The sequence below is a fragment of the Hypomesus transpacificus genome, chromosome 14 (genome assembly GCF_021917145.1).
Source record: "Hypomesus transpacificus isolate Combined female chromosome 14, fHypTra1, whole genome shotgun sequence".
Lineage (NCBI taxonomy): Eukaryota > Metazoa > Chordata > Actinopteri > Osmeriformes > Osmeridae > Hypomesus > Hypomesus transpacificus.
The window spans coordinates 15,407,734-15,435,101 of record NC_061073.1 but is presented as its reverse complement, the minus strand read 5'-3'; the positions used below and the strand labels follow the sequence as shown (position 1 = coordinate 15,435,101).

General features: G+C 48.2%; 1 protein-coding gene across 4 annotated transcripts in view; it reads left to right on the top strand.

Annotated features, from left to right (window-relative positions):
* The window catches only part of syt7a (synaptotagmin VIIa), a 64,345-nt gene that overhangs the window by 28,064 nt on the left and 8,913 nt on the right, over positions 1-27,368 (top strand). The window contains exons 3-9 of one of the 4 annotated variants that reach the window (XM_047034113.1): positions 1,466-1,545; positions 13,628-13,756; positions 23,114-23,222; positions 25,181-25,445; positions 25,858-26,027; positions 26,327-26,441; positions 27,071-27,270. In XM_047034113.1, the coding sequence (XP_046890069.1) occupies positions 1,466-1,545; positions 13,628-13,756; positions 23,114-23,222; positions 25,181-25,445; positions 25,858-26,027; positions 26,327-26,441; positions 27,071-27,270 (1,068 nt within the window). Of the gene's footprint in view, positions 1-1,465; positions 1,546-7,074; positions 7,177-13,627; positions 13,757-23,113; positions 23,223-25,180; positions 25,446-25,857; positions 26,028-26,326; positions 26,442-27,070; positions 27,271-27,368 lie in introns of those variants that run through there. The other 3 variants (XM_047034115.1, XM_047034114.1, XM_047034116.1) reach the window with 3 other exon arrangements.

Sequence of the window (27,368 nt, the reverse complement as noted above, 5' to 3'; positions counted from 1 at the left end):
GCGCGTGGGCCGTGCTGAACAGGGGAAGGCAGGCGTGTAGGCCTCAGTTAGCCTAGCGACTTGGGCCCCTCCCCGCAGGGCTTAGTGGGACCCACGGCAGACGGGAGGTTGTTGGGCACCTGCACTGCATGTGGAATCTGGAGTGTGAATAACCACCGAATGATCTGAGACGCAGTCTCTTGTCTAAACACTCAAACGCCCTTGAAAGATTTCCATATGTCTCGCTCTGCATGCTGTCCTGAGGTTCTTGGCCCTACCAAACAAAAACAACATTTCCTTCCTGTTTGTATTTGTGCGTGTGTGTGTGTGCCTTTAAGTTTGTGTGTACATGTACACGAGTTGTTGTTTGTGCAGACTGCCTGCGTAAAAGCAACAAGGAAAGCCCCCTCCATGGATCACATTGAATGGCCTTGTGTTGGGTCGAGCTTTTTTGTGACGTTGGGTTCGGGTGACCGTTGGTCCTGGTAGCAGCTGATCCACAGTAGCTGGCACTAATGGAGGGGTAGAGCCTGCTTGCTTCCTGCTGTTTAGTGCCGTCAGAGCTAGCCAAGCCCTCCTTCATGGCTGCCATCGAGGCGGATCTCCTCCAGGCCTGCCCAGTCTGTTCCACAGAGAGAGAGAGGCGAGGCAGACAGGGCCATACACAGCCCGGCCTCCAGCCTCCAGCCCCCTGGCCCCAGCTCCCAGGCCTGCATCCTCCCCTCTCCAGCCTCCAGGTCTGCTCCCAGTTCCCTGAAACAAGCAGCCCCTCAGCAGGAAATATCCTCTCAGCCAGGAAAAAGATCCGATTGGACAAGCAGAGCCGAGGGAGTCGCTCAGTGTGTGTTTTACTTCATCTATTTTCTGAGATGGAGGATCCCAGCCAATCCTAGATGTGTATCAGAGCATCACTTTCAGCGGGAGGAGCGAGTAGTAGACGGGGGCAGGGCAGCCTCTGAGTGAATCCTTACACACTGTCGTCTTTGTGTGAAGTGTCAGTCGAGGCCCTCGTGAATCACCTGGATCCGTAATGAGATGGTCTTCTAGAACGCACCCAGTGGAGCTCCCTTCACACAAGCTCCAAATCACCCTGATTTCCATGGTTACAAGTCATGCGCCGGCTGTTTAGAAATCAGTACGACAAAAGAGCTTTCCAGGGTATTCTCACCAGAACCAGGCGGATCGCCTTAAATAGTCAATTGCCATCTACATTCCAGGGTTGTGTGAATGATAATCATAGTCAGGAATGACTCTCGGCAGCAGATTTGATTTGACTTTGATGAGCATAATCTGAAGAGCATGAGGTAGAGTACTTGTGGGAAGGCACGCAATTCTACTGATAATAGGATAGGCATTTACACTGGAAATTAGTATACCACAAACACTGCTTGGTCTAAGCTAACCCTTTTCTCTCTCTCTCCTCCCTCCGCTCCCTCCCTCCCTCCCTCCTTCCCCCCCACCCCAACCCCCCTCTGTGTGAATCAAGGGAAAGAGGAATAAGCCAGGGGTGGAGACGGCAGGTACTCCAGACTCTGCGCGTGGACGAGGGGAGAAGAAAGCCATCAAGTAGGTGCCTGGTAAATGGTTTTAGGTGGAGCCGAAAGCTCCCATAATGCTCGTCTTTGTCTGGTTATCCTCTCAACACCCTTAGAAGTGGGAACTCTGTGCCCCGCACCAGGACCTAGCCGTTTCCCTAGTTAGAATTGGAGGAATGCTCTCTTGTAAACACAAACACATCCTAAAACACAACGAGAAACTCGTTATTATGGTTTCGACGCGTTTTGTCGTGCTGTGTCAAGAGCAATGAGAAACCAGCAGCGTAGATCGTTCCCTGTGAGATGTCCCTTAGAGGCCAACCAGCGGGAGTCGTGGACAAAATGTTTAAATGTGATCTAATCAGTATAGATTGGCCCTGCATTATCTTACCTGTGCAAGTAAATTTTTGTCAAGGAAATTGCACAGCACAGTCCTGTTATCTCCGTATAAGATATCTCAGTGAGATAGGAAGTGCCCCTAAGTGCAGGCCGTCAGCCAAAGGTTTTTATAATGATGGGTCCTCAACTGAAATCAGTACTGGTGCAAACTTGGGGTAAATGCAGGTCTCTGGTAGAGCATGTTTAAACTGAACTATAGTAAGGTTTTAATTTGATAACCTTCACTTTGGAGTTCCTCATGTGTTATGTAGGTCAGTAACAATGAATCCCAACACTGCAATGCTCCTTGACTTTGTCTATGCTAGACCTATGAACCCACAATAACCTGTCGAACCAGCCTTCCTCGGAACACTGGTATCTATTGACCACAGCTATCTAGTGATGTGTGCATATACTGTGTTTACGTATGAACTGAACTCCGCTATGAGGCCTCAAGGATGGGTCTCTGAATTCATGAATGTTTGTTCACTTGGCTCCCCAAGTCCCCCTCACATTTTCACTGTTTCTTCCTCACGGGTAACAGCAGCATGATCTGCTCCCTCATCATCTCTCCAGCTTACAGCCCTCTCTCTCTTTCTGTCTTTCTTTTTCTCTCTCTCTCTCTCTCTCTCTCTCTCTCTCTCTCTCTCTCTCTCTCTCTCTCTCTCTCTCTCTCTCTCTCTCTCTCTCTCTCTCTCTCTCTCTATCTCTCTCTCTCTTTCTCTCTCTCTCTCTATCTCTCTCTCTCTCCACTGTCTTTCCTTCCTGCTCTGTATTTTTGCTGTGGACCAAGCTGCTGTTGTGAAGTGGAACGTGCACTAGGGTACATCAGTGATTCGGCGCAGTTGTCCTCTTTCCTCCTGTCTGTAATGTGTTGCTGTTCTTCTGTGCCTCATGTTCTCATGCTTTCTTAATCCCTGGGCCGAAGGACAGGGGGACTAACTTTTTCATCTTGTATAACTGTCTTCATCGGTAGTGCTGTTAAATACTGTATATAAACTGCAAGTCACATGCTGGATGTATTCATTACAGTGTGACTTGTTGCCCTTCTTTTGTCTCTATCTCTGTTTTACTCTTCCTTTTTCTCTCTAGTTCTTGTGTTCTTATTCTTGAATCCCTTCGCTCTTTCTCACTGCCTCTCTCTCTCTTTTGCTCTCTGCATCACACATGGCTTCATGAATAGCTGTAATGAATGTATGGACCTGCCTTTTCCCCCAGGCTCCCCCTGTGTTATGTGAAAAACTCAACCTCAACTTTGACAACTTTCTGACACAGAAACGAGCCGTAAACGGGATATGTTTTGTTTCAAACAGCCACCAGGTGCAGCTCTCAGAATCCGCTGCCTTCCAAATCACAGCCAAGTTCTCACCTCTGAAAGGAGGAGCATCTGTTTTCTCCTTCTCTCATCCCCCCCCCCCCCCCGCCCCTCCCTCTCCCATATCTCCCTGTCATGAGATGGTCGGTGAGGCAGCCTGGTGGTTGGTGCCCTGCCTGTACCTGGTTGTGTTGCTCTGACCTGTCTCTTTCTCTGGCCGCAGCGATCTAGACAGAGACTTTTGGAATAACAATGACAGCAGCACAGTGCAGCAGAGGTGGAGCTCCTATCCGCCCAAGGAATTCGTACTAAACATTTGTCCCTATGCCCCATATGGAGATCAACGCCTCACGCTCAAGTGAGTCTTGGTCAAAGGCTGGTAAGAGACCCCCACCCACCCCCACCCCCCTCTGAGCAGGGCTGTAAGGATGCGGGGGGGCACCCACCCTCCACCCAGTGGCATGCAACCTTTCCTCTGCATATTCTGGCTGGTCAAACCGTATCCCTAAAGGACTCAGATATTGCAGACACACTACAGTATTGGCTGGGTGTTGGTTTGCATCTTTCTCTTCATCTGCACCAATTTCATCACACACGATCGCACAAATTCCCCCACACAGCAGTTATCTGTAATGGTTGACGGTTAATACTTTTATACTTACATGGATCCGTCAAACAATCCTGATGAATATAACAGTAGAAGCACATCCAGACATCATGAACTGTGTGGTTACTGTTAGTTGCATAATTTAGCTGAAGCCAACAGCACATCACGTCATGCGTGTGCAGAGGGGTTCCACTCATCGACACTCATAATCTGCCCAGCCACGTGGGTGCAGGAAATGTCACACATGCACATTATAGCACCCCCCCCCCCCCCCCCCTCTGACAGACATAGGACTATTACTGCTACAAAACAGCAGAGACTTCTCCCTCAGGCTAATGCTGCTCTTAAAGTTCCTCTCCTCTTGCCTACCTCAGATAGAAAAAACGCCCACGTCAACAAGGCCCCCCCCCCCATTCCCTACAGCCCTGCCAGTCCAACTAACCCCTTCTAACCTCTAACCTGTCAGCTTTCTCCCATGGAGTGTAACCATGGAGACGGACAACCCTCGTAGCTTTCCCTTTGCCAAATAACCTGGTCACACCTTAACCCAACTTCTCTGCCCCTTACCCCCCTCCCCTCCTCTCCCCTCCCTGTGTGAATCCCACCCCCGCACCTAGTCAAGTCTTCTCAAGGAGGGTTGACCGTTCAGCCTGGTTCTGATGTGGTTGCCTGTGTTTTTTTTAACTCTGATCTACAGTCTGCCTTGTGTTCCTGCTCTTCTCACCCATTTGTTTATCTATGTACTACAACACTACGAGTTGTAGCCTTCCCCTCAAGCTCCCTCACTTAATCCAATAGGTTTTGTGCTACCAATGTTTTCTCAATACCAGTTCCATACATGTTGAATTATACTGTGTTGGAAAGGGCTCCTGCTCCTTCTAAGTTACTCACAGAAGCCTTGGGGCATCAAGGCTTCCCTTCATGTAGGACTGGACGTGCTAAGCTGTCTGATGACTAGACCTAACCATTAAGGGCTCTGTCTGGGAGATTGCCTGGGGAGAGGAGGGGATACTAGTGGGATTAGGAAGGTACTGGGGAGACACTGGGCTGTGGCAGGATTACAGTGAAAGCTGTGCCTGAAGATGATGGCTGCTGAACTCCTGAATCCCTGCAGCACACTCTTTCCTTAGACCTTGAGAAATGTTCTTTTTTTATTTTTTTTATTTTTTTTTAAGCCTCAAGATTTGCTACTTTCCAGCTTGCTCTCAGTGCAAGCTGGTCTTCACAATTGGTGCCTTCTCTTGCAGGGGAGAAACGGACACTGCTGTTGTTCAGTAGCAGTCACTTATTACTGGATTAATTTCAATAGTCAACATATTGAAATATGGAACACAATCTTAATCCCTGCCATTGCTTAAGTGCAATATCAACCTAAACTCTTGAGGTAGCAGTGTACCTTACTGTACATGCATTAGTGAGATGACTTACCTCTGGATTCATTTGAGATCTGCAGCTTTCAATTTCTGGAATGACTGCAGGCCTCATTTATCAAGGTTGTTAACAACAAGGTATGATCAATCCCATGAACATTTCGAGATTTATTGACATTGTCCTGAAATTTAAGGTCAATAGAGAATATATATCAACGTTGACTTCATCTTCATATCTGTATCAGCTACGTAAGGCATGACCTTTAGCTAAATAATCATCCTGACAGTGCAAATCTCATGAGGGAAGTCTCCTTCCTTCGTGTTTTTATTTGGCTAAATACACACCTCTGTATTCTTGCGGTGTCAGTATTAGCATTTGGCTTTGGAACTCATTATCGCCAATTGAACAAATCGACTGTTCACACAGTACCAAGAACCATCAAATCATGAGTAAACGCGCTCGATTGATTCCTGCCTTCTTTCTTTCACGAGTATAGTTTAATCTGCAGCTAGTATTCTGGTACACAGCTCCGTACTCACTGGGATAAATGAGGCCTGGAGTTCCTACTGTGACTGTTGTTCTCCCAGTGGGAGTCCTGTTCCCATGGTGAGTGATGTATTCTCTACGTGTTCAGACAGGTCAATTGGTTAAGATTGTATGTGAGAATAGGATAGTGACCTTCAGGAGGGTGCAGCACAGTAAACGCAAGTGGTGTCCCGGTTTACCTCAGAACCCCAGCAACCCTGCTCCCACGATGTTCCTACTTAATCTCCGCTCCCACCCCCCTTCTCCAGCCCCCCACCCTCCACCCCCCTCCCCTGCGCATGGCACAAGGACGTGCGTGACGCAACACCAATATGTGTGTTGAGATGTGCACTGCATGTTAATGGTTATGTATTAATGGTCATGTCACAAGAGGGCACCACTGTGCTTTCATTTTTGATGATCGCTACAGTCACGGGGGGCGCTGCTTGGTTGGGGTGATGCTAACATCTCGGCAACATGTCTCCCTCTCCTGGGCTGACCCTTGACAGGGACATCATCTGTGGGATCATGATTGGACTCTCTTGCAGATTCCTGTCTCTCAATGAAACACAAGCTAATAGTGTAACGTAGCATCATAGCATGATCCACACCTCATGGAGAAATAGACATTTCTACAGTGAGGCTATGTGTCTTCTATTACTGTATGACCTTCAAGTTTAAAACGAGATTTGTTATACTCGAGTGGTTGCTATTTACTGTGCTGCTCTTGGTAGACATAAAGTGCTGTCACCTCAGGTGTGATGTCAAATGGTTTGTTTGTTTGTGGGCAAATACAATACAATTGACTCTTACCTCTTGTAAGATGCTACTGAAGATGCCACTGAATTGCTCTGTGTGATAGCACATCTCTGGCAAAGTGCCCACAAATTGAGATCCGAAGAAGCCGCACCCCCCCCACCGGTGTGAACGCAGCCACCAGTCCTCCTCCTCCTCCAGCCCAGGGAGACGGGCTCCAGGGTGGTCCTCCCCTCCACAGGCTCTCCCCTCCCCACCCCGCTCCCCCTCCCCTGCTCCCTCCCACTCCCTCACTGGACCACCGATCCTCTTCGTCCACCTGCCTGTGCCTCCTGACCTGGAAAACTAGTCCTCCCCCATGGCTTCACACACTACACTGATCTGCTCTGCCCCGCTTTACCATGTGGTTGCTCAATCTCTCTCTCCTTCTTCTCTCTCTCTCTGTCTCTCTCTCTCTCTTGTTGTCTTTTTTCTCCACTCCCGCTCCCGTTTCTCTCCTCCTCCTTCCCCTGTCTGCTGTGTTATCTTTTTCTCTCTCCTAGCGGGGCTGTGCCGGGGGGGCAAAAAGGGGCTGCGGGGGGGCGAGGGGATGATGGGGGGGGTCCTTGTCACAGCGACAGCGTGAAGAGCATGGTGACGGGGGGACACAGGGCGGGCAAGTGGCAGACGGTCCAGAGCCACATGCAGTCCGGAGGATTGAGGCCCAGCAAGTGAGTTATCAGAAGCTTAACACAGAGTGGAGGAGGACAGGCCTGCTGCCCATCCCCTCCTGCCAAGTTTTTTCAGTCGGTCAAAAGTCATTACTGTATCGGAACCATGCCTACTTATAACACATGTTCATGTTGAATTCTGTTCCACAATATCCAGTTTCAGGGGCTTATATTTGTGTTGTGAAAGTGTGACAGGGTGCTCGGAGGCAGGGAGGCTGGGAGGGAGGCAGGGAGGCTGGGAGGGAGGCAGGGAGGCTGGGAGGGAGGCAGAGAGTTGGGAGGGAGGCAGGGAGGCTGGGAGGGAGGCAGAGAGTTGGGAGGGAGGCTGGAAGATTGGGGGGCTGGGAGACTGGTAGGCAGGAGGCCGGGTGACAGGAAGTGGAACTAGGTGTCAAGGTGAGTGTGTGGGCTCTGAGAGGCTGGAGGAAAGTGTTGAAGATGGGGGGTGAACCATGCACACATGAGGAGCTAACAATAGCTACTTTACCATACTGACTCACTCACTGTCTTCAGCTGACACTACCTTGCCTGGCTCACAGTCATATGCTGAAGGAAAATGAATTATATCAGGCATATCTATCGGGGTTCTCGTTTTTACACACTTAACAGACTGTCAACATACATTCTCCGCTTACGTATATATTGATATAATAAATAGGATCCCTTGTCTTTGAGTTAACCAATTAGCTAAAACACTTTACTGAGGGGGCTGCAGTTTCATGTGATATTCCCCCTACAGTGTGTGTCACTGACGTGTTTAGAGCCTCATTTTGAAGTCACAAATGAGGAAGTTAATTTCGTTTTTTTTTTCTCTCTTCATTTGGCACCTCTCTCTCACACCTCACGTCTAAAAAAATTCTCCCCCCCGCAACACATTCACTCCTTCACTACCACAGACGTCTTCCTTCCCTCTTTCTCTCCTCTTCTCATCTTTCTCTTTCCCCTTCTGTCTATAATTGGATTCTATTTTCAGGCTGCTATAAGTGTCTGTCTCTAGTGTTTGTGTCTCGCACCCCATTTTCTCTCTGTCTCTCTTCCTTCATCACCTTCTCCCTCTTCCTTATCGGTTCCATCTTCCTGCTTCCATCTTTCTCTCTGTGAAGCCTCCATTTTGGTCTGGATGCAGCTCAGCTGCACGGCCTTCTTACCCCCCATGTTACCCTCTTAAGTCGCCAAAGTGATCGATCGGGAGCACGAAGATTAATGTTCGGTCCTGTGTCGTAAACGAATGCAAAAGTAAAGTAAACTGCATATTAGCCGACGTGAACGCCGGAGCTCTTTGTCGTGACCTAATTTTGATACCCTGGATCGCACAGCGCTCTGTGAAGAGGAGGATATATTTAGAGAGTTGGGAAACATAAAAAGCCAAGCCGGGAAACCGAACTGCAGGAATTCAACTCTGTTAGAAACGCAGTATGTTAGACTAGATACATACAATGATTGACCAAATAGATGTATGTCTTGCTTCGATCAAAATAAAAAAGCATTGTTTGGAGTAGGAAGTGAACAATTCTTTGAGCAAATTCAACCAAATTTGGGAGGGGAGGAGTGGAAAATTGAGTGCATGAGGAAGGGAGGGACGGAGGAATAGAGATGGTTGGCTGCTGTGTCTCTAGGGGTAGAGCATGTATTTCGATGAGGGGAAAGACTCGGAGAGAGAAAGGGAGAGAGACTAATGTACAGATCGGAAAAGTTGAGAGCAGAGAGGAAGACATGGTGCTCTCTCATCAGACCAAAAAGCCCTCGGCAGGACGATCCGGCGGCGGCCGACCGCCGACGCCCGCTCCCAGACACCCCCGCACGGCCGGGCGCTCTCGCTCCACACCCGGAAGCTACGCTCTCCTCCGCCCGCCGTCCGCGCGGACCACGCCCACACGCAAACCGCAGGCTCCGGCCTCCCAGCCACACGCGCCGCCCGCACACCCGACACCGTCGCACCCGGCACGCTCGCAGGACTGTCCGTCGCCAGCTCCCGATGACCATGCGGGCTGCACCGTTTACTGCTACCTCTGCTACTGCTGTTACTGCTGCTGCCTGACCTTGCTCTCCTTCTCTCTCCTCCTCCTCCTCTCCCCCCCTCCCCGCGGTCCTCCCTCTGCCTCCCGCTCCTCCTCCTCCTCTCCCGCCTCAAACCCACCCCCCCCTTCCCTCTTGTTCTCCCCCCCCACCATCTCTGCTGTGTTCCCTGGGTGTTCCATTTTGCACACATCACCACCCAAATGGGACTTCTCCTTTGGCCCCTCTGTCATGTCCTGTGTGTACTTGCCTCTCCCCTCGTGATTCATTGATTGACCCCGACCTCTTCTGTTCCGTCTCTCCCGATCTCACCCCTCCTGACTCACCCCTAACCTCTTGTGATGGCGCCTCCACTCCCCCCTCTGTGGCGCCTTCCTCCCCGCCTCCCCCCCCTCCCCCGTCCTCTCCCTCTCCTCTCCTCCTCCATCACCCTAACCTGTGTCGGCCGCGGCCCTCCCCGCGTTCCCTCCCCTCCCTGCTCCTCTGCCCTCCCAGCTTTGGGGAACCAGCGCTCTCCTCTGGTGACACCCTGGAGCACATCCTTTCCTCCGAGTTGGCCAGGCCCCGTACCCTGCTACGCCAGCAAAGCCTCCAGCAGCCCCTCATCCACCCTCCGGCCCCAAGCCTCACCCAGCTCCCGCCCACCTCCCTGAGCCTGGGTCAGCTGCACACCGCACCGGGCCAACCGGGGGGGGCCGGGGGCACGGGGGGAGCAGGTGGCACTGGTGGAGGTGGGGGTGGAGGCAGAGGGGGACCCCGGGGTGTCCGGGGCAGCCCTGCAGGGGCAGGCGCCGCACGGTATAGGGGAGGCGGAGGAGGAGGGCGAGCACGTGGCGACCCCGGCAGCTGGGATTACATGATGGGCCAGATCCGAAATCGAGGTCTGGATATGAAGTCCTTCCTGTGAGTCTTCTGCCTTTCCTGCTGTGTGTCTGTGGAGTCTCTTGTGCTGTCAGTGTGCTCTACTTTGCTTGGATGTCTTACGAGTTATCCTGGTTAGCGTCTACCTGTCCTTTTGTTGTTTAGCATTCCTTACCTACTTGCATGCTATTTTCGTACTGTACCGTTGTGTTCTTTTTCTCCTCTCAGTGGTGTCGTCTTTGACTGTCTATTGGGATTTAGTGTCTTTGTATTCATTCTATTTCCTTTTTTCTTTTTTTTGACTGTGCCTCTGCTCCCCAGGGAAGGATATTCTATGTAGTCGTTGCAATATGATGCTTGTGGTTTCAGTAGGTACACGCTACACTGGTGCATGTGTATGAGTGTGTATGCAGACGTGTGTGTATGGGTACGAGTGATGAATTAGTAAACAAACCCAGTACAGAACGAAGTGACAAATGACTTCTTGCACAACATATGGATGCTAATGTTCTCATATAGATGCAGTTGAGCTTTCAAATTCATCTGCGGCTTATCCCGGCTCTGTCACAGGAAGATGATGATGCTGGGTGCAGGTGAGGGGGGGGTCAGAGGTCAGACTCTGGAGCCTGTTTGAAAGAGCCATTCCGTATGTAAATAAGAGCTGGAGAGAAATGGCTGTCAGTCTGCCCAGGCCTTAGTGGGAGTGTGAGGGTGATGAATAACCCTCTCATGTCAATTCCCTTCCATACATCACACTGATATTAATAAGATTAGATGGTGATGATGTTATTATGAGTGGGTGAGCACATTTGTTTACTTAATACATTTTATGGTCCCTTTTAAATCCCTGGTATTACATCAGAGTGGGTATGTGGATCATCAGCAGGGATACTTTCTTAGTTTCTTTCCATACTTAATGGAAAACCACAGCTCTGTATTAAGTTTTAATTACAGCAAGTATCTGGATTTGTAGAAAGTTTGACACCATCTGTCAGAAAATGGCAGTTTCTCTCCTTATTTTGAAAAAAATATAAATATATCATGTCATGCCATGACAAAACTGACAGACTGCAGCATGAGTGGAGTTCAACATACTGTCAGCTATTTCCATCTCGTTCGGGGATAAATCGTTTGGTGTTTGAATGCTCTGCTAAACAGAAGCATATGTTTGGATGGCATTTAGCCCAGGTTCCGCAATTGTCTTTCCAGCAAAGCGGCTGGTGTTGGTGTTGTCATTTGAATAAGACTGCACAAAGAGTCATGATGTATCTGACATTCCTACAGAAACACCCCCCTCAAACACACACTGAATATTCTTATTGAAAATAGAATAACATGGAGTGTTAAACACCATGCTGCTTCCACATGTCCGGGATGTATATTTCATCAACAAAATGTTTGTTCGTTTTTTTCTGCACCCTTTCGTTCCCTGGTTGGTGAAGCCCCTCCTCTGTGGGCTGTGTGTCACTGTGTGTATATCACTGCGTGCATGTCACTGTGCATCAGTATGAGAACAAGGGTTAAGCAACTGTGTGTAGATTCATGTTAACCCTGACGCATTGATCTTCTGTCGGCAGCACCATTACTCCCACAATAGATTGTCGCTACAGGCCAAAAGAGGAGAGAGGGTGAAGGAAGGTAAAGGGAGAACATAAGAGAAGGAAAGAGATACAGATATAGAGAAGAGAGAGAGAGAGAGAGAGAGAGAGAGGGAGAGGGAGAGGGGGAGGGAGAGGGAGAGGGAGAGGGAGAGGGAGAGGGAGAGAGAGAGAGAGAGAGAGAGAGAGAGAGAGAGAGAGAGAGAGAGAGGGAGAGACGGTTGGAAAATGAAGAAGGACACTACCAAGGTGTGACATGTGTTAAATGTCCCTTCATACCAAGTCTTTTTTTGCAATTGGTTTTCAATGCTGGTAGAAAACAGCATCGGTGAAAGCTTGTCCCAGCTCCGCTCCAGCTGAACTACAACAGGAGGGAGACGCAGTTTTGGCTCTGGCTGTGTAAGAACACACGGCACCAAGGTCAACTGAACATAACATTTCTTACAGCATAATGACGGTAAAAATCTACGAGTCTAAATGTCAAATTGAATTCATTGTTAAAATATTTACTCTACCACAAAAGCAAGGCTGGCGATGATTGATGACAGAGCGGGCAAGTAATAGACATGACCCATTGTTTCAAGCCAGTTAATTTCAATCTTGGCCAGATTCCCTTTTCGGGTGAATCATTGCTCAATGAATCTGTAGGAGATGTCATTGACACAGATAGCTGGCCTTGAGAACCATTTGACCAAATGAATCGCTTGGGAGTCACTCAGGCCTTTTGGCTTAAATAAGATGTTTTATGGTAGCATTGTCAATATACTGACTCGTGCCAGGGGCCTCTCTCTCTCTCTCTCTCCATCCCCCCCTCTCTCTCCTTCTCTCTCTCTCTCTCTCTGGGGCTTGAGTTATAGCGTTTTTTTCAATGTTCTCTTGAGTAAACGACAAATGTCCATATGAAAAGATAGATTAGAGTATATCGGACACATATATGGCAGATGGTGACAGATTGAACAGGAACGATTGAACGCGACGAATAAACACGGACATCTTAAATGTGAGTTTGCGTCGCAAGAGCAAGTGTAGGTACAGGTGTGCTGTGTTGATAGAGTTAGAGCAGTGGAAGAGAAGGAAGGACGTGCTAGAGCTGGGCTGGGCAAAAGCTTAAGCATGAGGAGCGGAGGGGGGTAAGGAGGGGTTGTAAGGGGATGAAGAACAGGGGATTTGGAGAGGGGATGGTAGCGGGGAAAAGGGAGATCAAACGAGAAAGAGCCAAGGAGAGAGTGAGAGAGCAGTGACCCAGAAAACAGTGACATACACCAGGCACCTCAGGATACTCTGACACTCAAATAGAAACAATTAGTCCAGATCTTCTTAATGAGGCATAATTAAATCTTAACTCTAGAGAAAGAAGACAGGGATGTTGGATGGGAAAGGTGAGTCTTGAGGGAGGGCAGAAGGCAGAGATTAAATGAATAAACTGAATAAATTACTGTGTATGTGTGTGTGTGTGTGTGTGTGTGTGTGTACAGTACCTGTTGGTGTAAGAGCTGTTGAATGCCACACTCATTAACAAAGCATCAATTACTAATTACAACTATTTGACGTGCGAGTATGGGTACCTGTGACAATCATCAACTTCATTATAATTAGCACATTATTAATGAGCCGGTCTTTCATCTGTGGCCGTATTTGATATCCTTCCCCACATCAGAGCGCTCACTGTTGTACAGTAATAGGTTTGTGGGTCTGCTGTTAAAGCTGACCTAATGTCTCCGACGACTCTTACATTATCTCCTCTGTTTCTCTCTGTCTGTGTTTCCCTGTTTTCAATCTTTCGGTCCCCTCTGTCGCCTTATAAACCCCTGAGTCCCTGACTTTGCTCTCCCTTTCTCTTTCCACGCTCCACAACTCCTGACTTCTCCTCGTGTCTCTTTACTTTTCTATTTCTCTATCTTCATGTCCCCTATCTTCCCCCTGTCTCCTTTCTGTTTCCTCTGCCTCTTTGTACGTTCTGATTTCCGGGGCCACAGTGAAGGAAAGATGGTGGTCCTGTCTCTGGCTATCGGACTGGCTGAGCAGGACGACTTTGCCAATATCCCAGATCTGCAGGAGGCAACCCAGACAGCGCCGGCCAATCAGGAGCCCCCTCCTGAGAAGAGGTACCGGTCAAAGTGTGAGAGGAAATGAGTGTGAGAGAATGGGAGAGGAAATGAAAGGAGGGATTTGGGTATCAGTTGTAAGACAGGTGGTATTGGATTAGAGGAAGCAGTATTTTTCTGTGAGTTTTTCGTGAGATTAGTGAGTTTCTGCATTGTAGGGGTTGTTTACTATTGGCTTGCTTACCTGTAGACACGATGGCAGTTTTTTTTCCAGTGGCAGTTTGGCGTAGACAGCAGGACACTGAGAGTTGACTCTGTCGGCAGGCAAAGTCAGGTAGAAAATGTTAAAGAGAAGAAGATAAGCAAAGGGACAAAGCAATTTAGGTGTTAGTTGTAGAGCAGTAATGAGCTCATAAATCATTATGGTGAGTCTCTCGCACATATCCATGTCACTCCAGCTTTGTGGTTTCAGGGAATATATGGATCTCCCACTCAGATTTCCTCACGCCACTGGCTGTATTTACCAATCGACGCTACCTAATTATTTCACCTCGTGATGGTTTTCCCTCTGCCATTTTCATTCTCCATTCGTTTTTTTCCTTCCACCGTTTTTTCCCCCACGGCATTTGTAGTATTGCTTTTGTATGTTCATGGTTTTTATCATTCCATCCCTTTCCAGCTCTTGTTTGTTCTCCAGCTCATTAGTTTCTACGATCCCCCCTCCACTGCTCAGAGAGTCCCATCTCTGCAGCTGCACCAAGGTTCCTGAGAGAGTCCTCATTATTCTGGAACATGCTAGTCACTTACGTAAACATGCTGCTATAAATAGGCCTTCCCTCTGCTTCCACCTTACACACCAAAGCCATCCAAATGTTTTCCCACAGATTTCCAGACATCCAAAGGTAAACACGCTTTCTGTTTCCCCAGGCCTCCACCTAATACGGCTGGTATTGTAGTCTTTTTGTTGTAAAAACAAAAAGCACTTTTTCTGTGTTATTATTCAGGTCTAACACATAAGTCATGTGTCTCTCTCAAAAGTGAGAACAAGCACGCGCCGCAGAGAGCATCTTATTTTTCACCATTTCATCTTTATATCATGGGTTGGATTTGATTTATTGCACCAGCGTTTCACCATGCGGTGCCTGTACAGAAACCTAAGTGTGGCACAGCCCTGGCTCCTGCGACACACATGACTCCCCACACAGTCCAATTAGGCCGTTTCAATCTCACTTTGATTCCGTGGCAAATTGAAGATGGGAATGACATATCACGAGGAAAAATAAAGGTAGGGCCGTTATACTTTATTTCCCCATCAGGGGTGTTGTTCATGCAGATAATGTACGTCATCAATCTGACACGTCATTATCTTGGGATCTATGAACATCTCGGTTGAGTGTTCCCACGTCTCTGCTACTCATGAACCTGTGCGCCATATACCGCTTCTTTCAGTCTCCCGTTCCCCCTAGGATTTAATCAAAGATAATCCTAAATGCAGCCCCCTTCAGACTGCACGGTCAAGTGTTGTTCAGGTTTTAATATTCACTTTCATTACTCATAGACGTATCTCTGCTTCAGCGCGTTTTGCTACGTCATCAACTTCGGAGCCATTCATCGCTGCATTTGTCCGCTTAATTTTAGTCTCGAGCCCCAGAGCCTCTTCTGGCCTTTATGTAGAATCGACACTTCAGACGAAGGAGACTAACACAGAGTACTGGACCAAATGTTTCTGTTCTTTTAAACACACATGAGAGCGGAAGTTCCCAATTCAAAGCTCTCATAATGACAGCCGTTATTATTCAGGATTAGCATGAGTTTTCTGGTTTTGCCGTATTTACAGGTCTTGGCTTCCTACCCTATGCTAAACACTCACCCAAGATCCTTCTTAAATACTCTGTACATTATAAGCAACAATAGAAAACACACATAAAACTGGCTCCCAACCACCACCAATCCACTAACAGCGGCTCAGAGAATTCTTCAGATAAACCTGAAGTTCAAAAGAATTTTAACTCAAAGTTCGAAAGACTGGCAACTAAAGATGTATTAAAAGAAAGCTAGTGAAAACGATGACGTGGAAAAAAGAATCAGATTTAACTCTAATGAAAGCTCTGATTATCTTGCACTTCTAGCGACCTCTGTCCACTTGTCTCCTCAACCGTAAACTAATTTCACTTGAGTCATTTATTGTTTGGTTTGTTTCACGACAAATTACACATTGAAATGTAAAATTAATTATTCAGACGTTCTATAATTGGATGCAAAATGTAGTGACTAAGGTATAAAGTGTAAATCCTCTCAGAGCATCAAAAATGCACCGTATGAGCTGGCTGGGAGGATTCCATCCGCTGATGGTTTAGTGCTGACTTGACAGATGTCTAGCCGCGATGTCATCAATCACATCTGTGCAACTGCTTATTCAAGAAATGCCTCAGATGTCTTCTTTTGGCTGGTCCACCTCCTTGGCCTGTTTATTTTCCCTCCATCCTCCTACAGTACATCCCTTTGTCAAACATCCTCCCCAGTTCTGCTCATCGGTTACCTCCCTCCATCTCCTAACCACTTCTTAGTGTCAGAACAGCACAGGGCAGATATGGTTTGTGTGATATGGTCTACGGAATAATCTTGTCATTAGATGTATACAAAATAAGTTATCTCTAGTCAGATAGAAAAAAGTAATTAGTTACTGTATTTTGTCTGTAGTGACAGTGAGTGTCAAAAGGAGCTTCCTTCTCAACCTTTTTGAAATACATATTCATGTGGATTGTTGACAGTTACCCTTTAGGTTTGTACAGAGTACAGATGACTGATGTCCCATGTTGACCCAAGGTCTCTTGAACAGAAAGACGGTTGGCCTAGCACTGCAATTAGATTCAAGGCTTTGGAGACTAGTCTTGGGGTGCATATTGCTTCATTATTTTTGACAGGCCAAACAAACACATATTTATCCCAAACAGCAGGACAAGGGTGGGAAAACAGGTCTTGTGAGAGGGAGAGGGGACCTGTGCCCCAGAAGGCCCCCGCACTCGAGTGCCCCGGTGAGAGGTCAGAGGTCACCCTGTGGCCACTGTGAGGAGCAGAGGTCAGAGCAGGGAAGGGTAGGCACCACTCCAGAGGTTTGGATGGATTGCTTACAGCATCAATAGACACTCTTGTCTTGACGCTTATGTCCACGCATAATGGGATGTTTACATTCAGGCAGCCATAGGTTGTGGATGTTGGACAGCTTAATTAGGGTGCTTGAGTGGCTTGTTAATGCCTCAGTGGGCTTCGCTGATGGGATTCGGCTTCGATTCAGTGAACTTATAGTAGCTCTCACTTCCTGTTACTATAAAGAGAATTCAGTCAGAGTGCATTCTAGACCTCCCCCTCTCCCTAGAACAATTGACAGCCCTGTGGACCAATGAGGGGCTTGGCTGAGTTGAAGTGGGCGGGACGTATCCCTGTTGCGCATTTTACATTCAATACACTCGCCTGTGGTCTTTTCAATAATTTAGGCCTGTCAGTGAGGTTATTTTTTTATAAGCCAGTGAAGCGTTTGTAATGTGTCTTTAATATTTGTAAACTGACATGTAATGTGTTATTTAATGTGTTATGCCTATTATATATTGCAACACTGTATTTGTATGGATAATACGTGAAGATTGTCATTCGTATGTTAATTGTCATTGGAGCAACAATAGATGGTGTTACATAAATTATCTAATTTCAAGGCTAGACTAGTCAGTGTGCTAAACGCTGGACCTAAGGAAATAGTGGATGTTTTTTTTTCTCCCCCGTGGATTAGAACATGTATTTCCCCAGTCTTTCTATTTGTGACCATGTGTGACTCAGTGATGGATGAGTTAATCTTAAGTATAAGAAAGGACATGGTACTGGGGCGACTTGATGTTGGGTCTTTATGACAAACTAGATCAGATGACGGCATACAATCCCACAGCACATGCGTCCACTACGAATAACCCTTCAGGAGAAAAGGTTAGATGTAATATTTGTCATATACTGTCAGTGTGGGGGGGGGGGGGGGGGGTCTGTTTCACGAGTCTGTTTCCAGGCATGGTTGTTTTAGATGTTTTGTGTTTTTGTTCTTGTTAACACGTAAGGAGATTATCGTTGCTTCGGTAGCCCCCACCCAGTGACAGGAGCTTTGCAGGCCTGAGTGATCAGAGGAGCCTCTTGGGGGGGGGCTCTCTCTCTCTAAGCCTGGTCCCTGGAGGGGTCCCCACATCCACTACACACATCAACATACTAAAGAGACCAGGGGGAGAGAGCAGGGGGGAGAGAGCAGGAGGGAGAGGGCAGGAAGGAGAGAGCAGGAGGGAGAGAGCAGGAGGGAGAGGGCAGGAAGGAGAGAGCAGGGGGAGAGAGCAGGGGGGAGAGAGCAGGAGGGAGAGGGCAGGAAGGAGAGAGCAGGAGGGAGAGAGCAGGAGGGAGAGGGCAGGAAGGAGAGAGCAGGGGGAGAGAGTAGGGGGGAGAGAGCAGAGGGGAGAGAGCAGGGGGGGAGAGAGCAGAGGGAGAGAGCAGGGGGGAGAGAGCAGGGGGGAGAGAGCAGGGGGAGAGAGTAGGGGGGAGAGAGCAGAGGGGAGAGAGCAGGGGGGGAGAGAGCAGAGGGAGAGAGCAGGAGGGAGAGAGCAGGAGGGAGAGAGCAGGGGGGAGAGAGCAGGGGGGGGGGAGAGCAGGGGGGAGAGAGCAGGGGGGAGAGAGCAGGGGGGAGAGAGCAGGAGGGAGAGAGCAGGGGGGAGAGGCAAAGCCTACGTGTTTGTCAGACTCCCAGAGTGGGGGGTAGCATAGTGCACTCATCCACGTGTTGACTGTGGGGAAAGCAGGGGCCACTAAGTAATCGTGAGTTGAGTACTCGCCCACAATCAAAGTGAGGTTACATTGAGTGCAAAGCAATCTCGATCTGCAGAGAGAGGTAGATAGTCCTTATGGTGGACGTATAGATCCATCCATGCGTCACTAGAGGCTGAAAGCATATAGAGAGATCCCTAAGAGAAGAGGCTGTCATCTGTCTTGAGTATAAACCTACAAGTGGGCTCCCTTTCTCAGAACAGCAGGTGCAACATCAGCAGCTTATAGACATATCTAATAGACTTAAATATTTGAAGATTTTGGCTTGTCGTAATACTCCATGAATATGGGGTTTAATTGAGTTTTCCGATGACAAAGGCACAGTTGCTAAGGAGCTTAGAATTCTATGAAAGAGAAGGAGAATTGTAGCATCTGAAAAATGTGTGACCTCAGATTCAGACCTGTCATATTTGTTAGACGACAACAGGTTCCTAATTTGAGGCCTGTGAGTCCATTACAGTTTTTCGGATCTCCAGGTGACATCAGTGCATGATCACATGGTTCTGCTCCCCAGTGAATCATACATATTTTCTAAAAATTTTAATATTACTGGAAACTGAAGCAAGATACAGTAAATGATTCTCCCCAAATTGGGGACAGGAAAGTAGCCTCAAAAACTTTCTAAGAGACAAATAGGATTTGAGAAACCGACACAGTTTTCTGCAGCATCAGCAACATCAACAAATTATTAATTAGTTAATATGATTTTACATGGTTTGCTTACAAAGCAAGAAGTCAGGGGCAAGAGATTGACAGGATGGTGCATACATGCATGCTTTGCCAGTGGAGGGCTTGTTATGTAAGCTGCACATTGTTTGAATACTACATCCTCTCTGCTTATGTTAGTATGAAATGTACTGCAAGGCCAGTGAATAGTGGTGGATGTAGTGGAGTGCAACAGGGATGTATCCATTTATAAAGTGGTTAGGTGAGTGTGTGTTACTTGTGTGTGTGTGTGTGTTACCATAGGTGTGGGGAGTCTTGGTCTCTGAGAGAAGGTGTGTGTGTTGGGGGAGGGGGGAGGGAGGGAGGGAGGGGGGGGGGCTGTCTCTCTCGCGTCTCTCTTCAGCCTAGAAGTGGAGTGTCTTTTCCCCCCCCTACCCTCTCTTCGCGCCGCTCGCCCTCGGTCAGGTAACCCAACAGGATAGTATCACAGGTCAGGGTGAAACCCGGAGTGGCCCCGCCCGCCCGCCTGCCTCTGTGTGTGTCTGTGAGTGTGTGTCTCTGAGAGGCTCTCACCCGTACCTGTCATATATCCTACCTTATCTGCTGTGTTCTCTGTGTTTCGTGTTTGCTGCCCCCCCCCCTCCCCCCCCCCCCCCCACTCACCCCCTCACCCCCTCCCTATCTTCCCTCCTTTCGCCACGCCTACCACCACCACCATAACCCCCTTCCTCCACTCCCCTCCCCAAATCCCCATATCTATGGTCTATGTTTCTAGAGCCGTTGCTATGCCAACAGCCCACTTTCATTGCTGGAGCTGTGGGAGAAGCTGATCATCCAATAACAACTTTAGTCCACTCTGCCTCCCACTGGCTACTATAGACAACTGCAGGCAACAGCGACACATCCAACTCTGGGTGTCAACCCCCCCTAAGAGTAGGTTACTTCATAGACAGGATTGGCATAATGAGTAACAGTCAGAAAGCAGTAGTAATATTCTGCCACAAACTCAAATCAGCCCTCAAATCAGCCTCAAACAATGTCATTTAACAGTCCAGTCTGTCCGTCAGTCAGTTGCTGTAGAGCAGGGCTGGTAGAAAGGCCATTCCCCTGAATGCACAAGCTCGTACCTGAGAATGTAGCGGATCCCCTGAATGAAGCATGAAGGAGAATGAATCCTAGAAAACTCTCACTCTCCATCGACAGTGGAGCGGAGGAAGAGGGAGGTTCCAGGTGTTCTCTTAGATGTTTGGAGTTTCCCCTTGGAGCCGAGGCTTGTCTCTGTCACGGCCGACCCTCTCCTCTCATCCTCTCAACCGCCAGTTTAGGGTGTGAATCTGACCAAATGGGCTGTGTCAAAGCATAAACCCTTCCTTTGAAACTAACAAAACTAACCCCAATTGACAAAACAGATGCTTTCGACTTTTAGAAGCGGTTAACATCCCTCCTCCCCTCTCTCTCTCTCCGGTTCCCTCGCTGGTCAAAGTGATTGTCTGCCTATCTGTCCGCCTGTCTTGCTTCGCTTGCTTTTCCCGTCTGTCTCAAGTCTATGTCAATATTTCTTTATCTGCGTCTGTCTGTGTCTTCTGCAAACTAGCTCACATCACTAGTCTGTTTGATCGTAAATTGTCAAGCCTAAACACAAATTTTCCAGTCATTGCACACCTAGTATTTCCTCTTCAAGAAAACACACAGCATTTAGCTACACAGTGGATGCTGGCCAGACAGACAGACAGACGGTCATGGGCCTCTTGTGTTCAGCCTGTCATAGGCATTGCCTTCACTCTAAGAGTGACAACTACTTGCATATGTCATATATGCACATGTAGCCAATGCCAGATTTGTGCTTTGGCCCCCTGTCCCCAAACCACACCTTTAGAGTGTTATACTAAACGGGTAAAGTAAGAAGTTTAAGTACCCCTGATACATATTTAGTATCTTGTCATGACTGATACTGTATCTCCCTCTTCGGTAACACTCTAAATGTGTTAATCCTTTTGATATATTATTCCCCTATTATTTTGATATATTATGTTATTGTATAGTATATTTAAATCTCTTCCTCTCTCATTCTGTACCTATCTTTCTAATCTTCTGCTCTCCTGCTGAGGAGCAATGATTTGAGTTCTCTTTTTGTTTCCGGTGACTAACGTTATTACATGTATTTTTCTTTTCACTCTCGACTCTTTCTTTGACATGCGTCGCCCTCTGTCTCCCGTCGGATATACTGTGTGTGTGTGCATAATTCTGTTGTCTTTATCGTTTGATACTTATCAGACTGACCCAACTAAGCTTCTCTTGTGTTTCCAGGCTTTCTCTCCTTGTCTCCTTCCTTGCAGCTCTGTCCTTCTCTAACGTGCTTGGGTGTCAGTTGATCTCTCTCTCCTTGTTGTTTTTGTTGGTTCTGTAACCTCACTTTGTTCATGCTATTAATACTTCCTCTTTTCTTATACAGATACATGTAGCACTCTCTCGCGCGCTCGCTCTCGCTCTCGGTCTCTCTCTCTCTCTCTCTCTCTCTCTCTCTCTCTCTCTCTCTCTCTCTCTCTCTCTCTCTCTCTCTCTCTCTCTCTCTCTCTCTCTCTCTCTTTCTCTCTCTCTCTCTCTCTCTGTCTCTCTCTCTCTCTGTCTCTCTCTCTGTCTGTCTCTCTTGCTACCCCCATCCCCGCTCCCCCTCTTTCGAACCTCTGCCTCCTCGGCAATCTTATGTATCTGGCGTCGTTGTGAGCTTCTTCCATTGCGTGTGCTCTCTGCATCCCCTGTCTCTCTCACCTCTTCTTCTTCTTTTTCTTCCATCATGTCTATATCTCTTTCTGTCGTGTTTTCCGGCCACTCCAGTCACACTTCATTAGTGTTGCCTAACAGTGTATCCGTGTTTTTACCTCTTAATGTGCCTTGATGAGTCGTCTATGGAGTGCTCTGTGTCCAGTAACACGTGACATTGGCCCGGTCCTCTCGCTGTCTCTCTCTCTCTCTTTCTCTCTCTGTCTTCTCTTTCTCTGTTTTGAAATCTGTTTAAGTTTATATTTCAGTTTTTACCTTATCATTTGGGAAGCGTCCTTTGGTTCTTTCTCAGAATGTTTGCCCCTTTCTAATCTTAAAATAATGTGTACTTGTATTATCCTGAGCTAACTCTATGTGCCGCAAAGGCACTAACACTACCATCTGCTGACATTTGCACTGAAATATCTCCCTGCCCTGGGAGACCCCTGCACTCCCAGACACCCCATTTCATATACAGCATTGCTCCCGAGCCCACACACTCAAATCAAACAAGCCCGATCCAACCGAACACTAAATCCGAATCACTTAGTGTCCTAACATCGTTGACTAGCTGGCCTCAGTCCTTTTGGCCCACATGTTGCTGTACATGTCTGTCTATAAATGTTACTATACATGGTTATATGTGTCTGTCTCATTTCTGTGTATAGGATGGATAGGACATGTTCTATGTGTTTTGTGTCAAAACAATGGAAATCCAGGCATATCTATGATATACCTCAGTTGTGTGACCTCATATAAAAGGCTCACAGTGTGTCCTCTTTGATGTGTCTGTTCTCCATATTGGAAGTACTGTACCTTGCATTTCTGCCAGTAGATATTCTGGATGCTTATGAGCCTTGACATTCCAACTACTTCACTTTGATCGTGCCTAAATAACCTCAGAAAGGCCGAACGTTCAACTGACTAAATCCTGGTGCCGGTATTTCACAGATTGTCTCAGCTTTTTTTCTAAAGCGTCTATTTAAACCTAGCTTTGCCTTGAGCCCCTCAGTCAGTCAGCCCTGCTCTTATACCATAGGAAGCCCCCAGGTCCTCAGACTGTGTCCACGCCCGCAGCCTGCCCTGGGCCTTCTGCCTGCCTGCCTGCCTTCACCCCTGGTCACCCTGCTCTCTTCCCCACAGGGTTGGGGGCAACAAACCAGGCAACAGCCCCAAGGGCCATCCCCCTGACGCAGACGGCCACTCCTCTGTGACTGATCTGGCCAACTCCCTTACTGGTGACATGGTGATGGTAAGACTACCTCACAACCACAGAAACACACACACACCATTGTTTCCACCAGTGGGTTGGCCAGCTGTGTTTGAGCTGACCCTCCATCACCGGGGGGAATTGCTTGCCTGTCTCTCACTCTGTATGCCTGTCTCTCTCTCTATGTCTGCCTGTCTCTCTCTGTCTGCCTGTCTTTCTCTTTCTGTATGCCTGTCTCTCTCTCTCTCTGTCTGCCTCTCTCTCTCTCTCTCTCTCTCTCTCTCTCTCTCTCTCTCTCTCTCTCTCTCTCTCTCTCTCTCTCTCTCTCTCTCTCTCTCTGTCTGCCTGTCTCTCTCTCTGTCTCTGTCTGCCTGTCTCTCTCTCTCTCTCTGTCTGCATCTCTCTCTCTCTCTCTCTCTCTCTCTCTCTCTCTCTCTGCCTGTCTCTCTCTCTCTCTGCCTGTCTCTCTCTCTGTCTGCCTGTCTCTCTCTCTGTCTGCCTGTCTCTCTCTTTGTCTGCCTGTCTCTCTCTCTGTCTGCCTGTCTCTCTCTCTGTCTGCCTGTTTGCCTGCCTGCTGAGTCACACTGCCGCCCATCATGTCTGTGTTGATTCAAAGGCCCACAGGTACACTAGAGAGCCACTCAACACAAGCACATAGGAAGCCTTGTCAGTCATGCGAGACCACTCATTCAAGGTGACTCACTCTGCAGAGCTGTAACTCATAGTGTGGAATCAGACATGCAATATGTACCCGCCTGACCTGTCCCAATCTATTGACGAGCACAAAAACGCTGGATGTGGATGACTCATGACGAGTTCTCTCTTTGTTTTAATGTATCTGACATTCAAGTCTAAAGGTCACTTTGAGAAGAACCTTGCTTAGCAAACTCAATGCTGTAAGTGTGTATTTGTATGCACACATCTATGGCAGGCCAGTGAAGGCATTATTACACTAGAGGTTCTAGAACCTGCTCTTCTCAGCTTGGCTGGATGACCTGCTGCTTGTTCTTTTCTCTATCACACTCAGCCACTATAAACGTCTGCCAACCTGAGAAAGAGAGGGAGAAACATGGGGAGAAACCGAAAGAGCGGCCGCGAGGGAGAAACAAAGGGAGATGGAGAGAGAGAAAAGAGAGAGGAGGAAAGGGTGTAGGGAGAGCCACAGGGAGAATACAATGCGGGGATAATGACGACTGCAAGTGCAGGAAGTCAACCTTGGGCTCTGCCTCTCTCCATTTTCTCTGTGCCCCAAATGCATTGCCCTCTCTCTCTCCCTTTCTCTCTCTGTCTCTCTCTCCATCTCTCTCTCTCTCTCTCTCTCTCTCTCTCTCTCTCTCTCTCTCTCTCTCTCTCTCTCTCTCTCTCTCTCTCTCTCTCTCTCTCCCTGCCCTCTCTGATTCTCTCTATCTTTTTCTGCCTCTCATTCTCTCTGCCTCTCTCTGTCTCTCTCTGCCTCTCTGTTTCTCTCTGCCTCTTTGTCTCTCTCTCTCTCTGTCTCTCTCTCTGTCTCTCTCTGTCTCTCTCTCCCTCTCTCTCTCTCTGCCTCTCTCTGTCTCTCTCTCTCTCTGTCTCTCTCTCTCTCACGCTCTAGCTTTCCTTCTGTTCTCTCCTGTTTCCATCAGATAGCAGCCTTTTAGGGCTCAGCAGTTATAAAGCAGCTTGGGGAGTGGCTGAGAGAGTGAGAGAGAGAGAGGAGGGGGGACTAAAGCTCCCTATCTCCAATCTGAGCACCTCCTGCCTCTTAGTAAAAACATTAGCGAGGAAATTAAACTCCTTCAGTCTGCTTAATGTCAAATGCATCTCTCTCCATGGGCGTCTCCCACATGACCACCAGAGAATAACAGTCCCCCCCCCAAAAAATCTCACTGCTCCCCTCCGTCGAAGCGTGTGTGTGTATGTGTGTGTGTGCACTCATGCGTGTGTGTCGGGTCCATCAGGAGGGTGTGTGGTATGTATGTGTGCCCGAATCAAGCCCCAGGCTCACTTCTCCCCATGTACAGCTATCTCCGGGCTCAGACGATGACCACGAAGGACCAATCAGTGAAAAGCTGGGCCGGATCCAGTTCAGTGTGGGCTACAGCTTCCAGGACTCCACCCTCACCGTCAAGGTCCTAAAGGGCCAAGAGCTGCCCGCTAAGGACTTTTCTGGAACCTCTGACCCCTTCGTCAAGCTCTATCTGCTTCCCGACAAGAAGCACAGGCTGGAGACCAAGGTCAAGAGGAAGAATCTCAACCCTCATTGGAACGAAACCTTCCTCTTTGAAGGTCAGTAGTCAACTTTGAAATCAACTCATCAAATGGTTAAGAGTTATTCCTTCCTTAAACACTGTATCGCTTCTTTGGGTACCTATCTGTGTGTCTCACTGTCCATCTGTCTGTATCTATGTCTGTATCTCTGTGTGTGTGTGTATCTGTGTGTGTCTATCTGTGTGTGTATGTATCTCTGTGTGTGTGTGTGTATCTGTGTGTGTGTGTATCTCTGTGTGTGTGTCTCTGTGTGTGTGTGTATCTGTGTGTGTGTGTATCTCTGTGTGTGTGTGTGTATCTCTGTGTGTGTGTATCTCTGTGTGTGTGTGTGTATCTGTGTGTGTGTATCTGTGTGTGTGTGTGTATCTGTGTGTGTGTATCTGTGTGTGTGTGTGTATCTCTGTGTGTCTCTGCGCCTCTCTCCCACCAGGCTTCCCCTATGAGAAGGTGAGGGAACGGACCCTGTACCTGCAGGTTCTAGACTACGATCGCTTCAGCAGGAACGACCCCATAGGGGAGGTGTCCATTCCCCTGAACAAGGTGGAGCTGGGCCATATGCAGACCTTCTGGAAGGAGCTGAAGCCCTGCAGTGATGGCAGTGTAAGATACTCAGGCCTGTGGGCCTGCTTGAATGAAACATAAAGGGGCGAGTGCCGATGTCCTCTGTTCACACTGGGGCCATGAAGGACTCGTTTTGGCTTTTTAATGGATATAAAGTTCTTTGAATAGGAATGATGTCACAGTGTTGGAAGTTGTTTTTAGACGCTAGGCCGCCACAGAAGGGGGGGAAATTTGATTACACTGTAGAAACGGGTTATGATGACAGTTAGTTGTGTTGCTCTGTGTGTTTGTACAATATATAGAGAGATATGTGTGTGTGTGTGTGTTTGTTTTTTCAGGGGAGACGAGGGGACCTGCTGCTGTCCCTGTGCTATAATCCCACTGCCAACATCATCACTGTGAACATCATAAAAGCACGCAATCTGAAAGCCATGGATATTGGGGGCACCTCAGGTACATCTTCCTTTGTTTGCTTAGTCTGCTCTCCTTCACCCTCTCCCCCCCTCCCCCTCCCCCATCCCTCCCTGAGTCCCTCACCTCCAACACTGGGAGGATCTGGCCTTCACAGCCTACTTTAAGGAGTGTGTTCATACATTTGTTGTCCTGTCCACATAGTGGAAGGTTACCGTCTGGGGCACTAGCCGAATCACGCCACTGACAGGTCCAACAGCAAGGTGACCTTCCATCAGCGTACCCTGCTGCTTATCTACCAGGATCTAGTGCCTCAGGGTTACTAGTGTGTGGCTCAGCTAAACTCTCTGCACAGTCCAATTGCCTTTTTACAGTCCTGCCCGCGTCCGTGTCATGTTCTATCCGTCCTCGTTTCACACTTCCTCCACATAGTATGCGGTAAAGTATATCATGTTATCGAAAGCATTACTTAAGCGTTTCGAGCCAAGTCATTGTAATTACGGAGAAGAAGACACGTTGTAATGCAGTGTGTCCGAGCGTAGGGTTGAAGTGTGTGTGTGTGTTTGTGCACGTGTACGTGGGCTGTTTATGTATGTATATATTTATGTGCACACGTGTGTGTGTGTGTGTGCGTCCTCAAACTAACCCGTGCGGTCGCCTGCCCTTGGCAGACCCCTATGTGAAGGTTTGGCTGATGCACAAGGACAAGCGCGTGGAGAAAAAGAAGACGGTGACCATGAAGCGCTGTCTGAACCCCGTCTTCAACGAGTCCTTCCCCTTCGACGTGCCCGCCCACGTTCTGAGGGAAACCACCATCATCATCACCGTCATGGACAAGGACAGGCTCAGCCGCAACGACGTCATCGGCAAGGTAAACGCACCAGACACTTCCTGGGTTGGTTCTAATCCGCAGCTCTGATTGGTCGACTGTGACCTGCGGGGGCAGTCCTTCAACTTATAAAAGTTTCC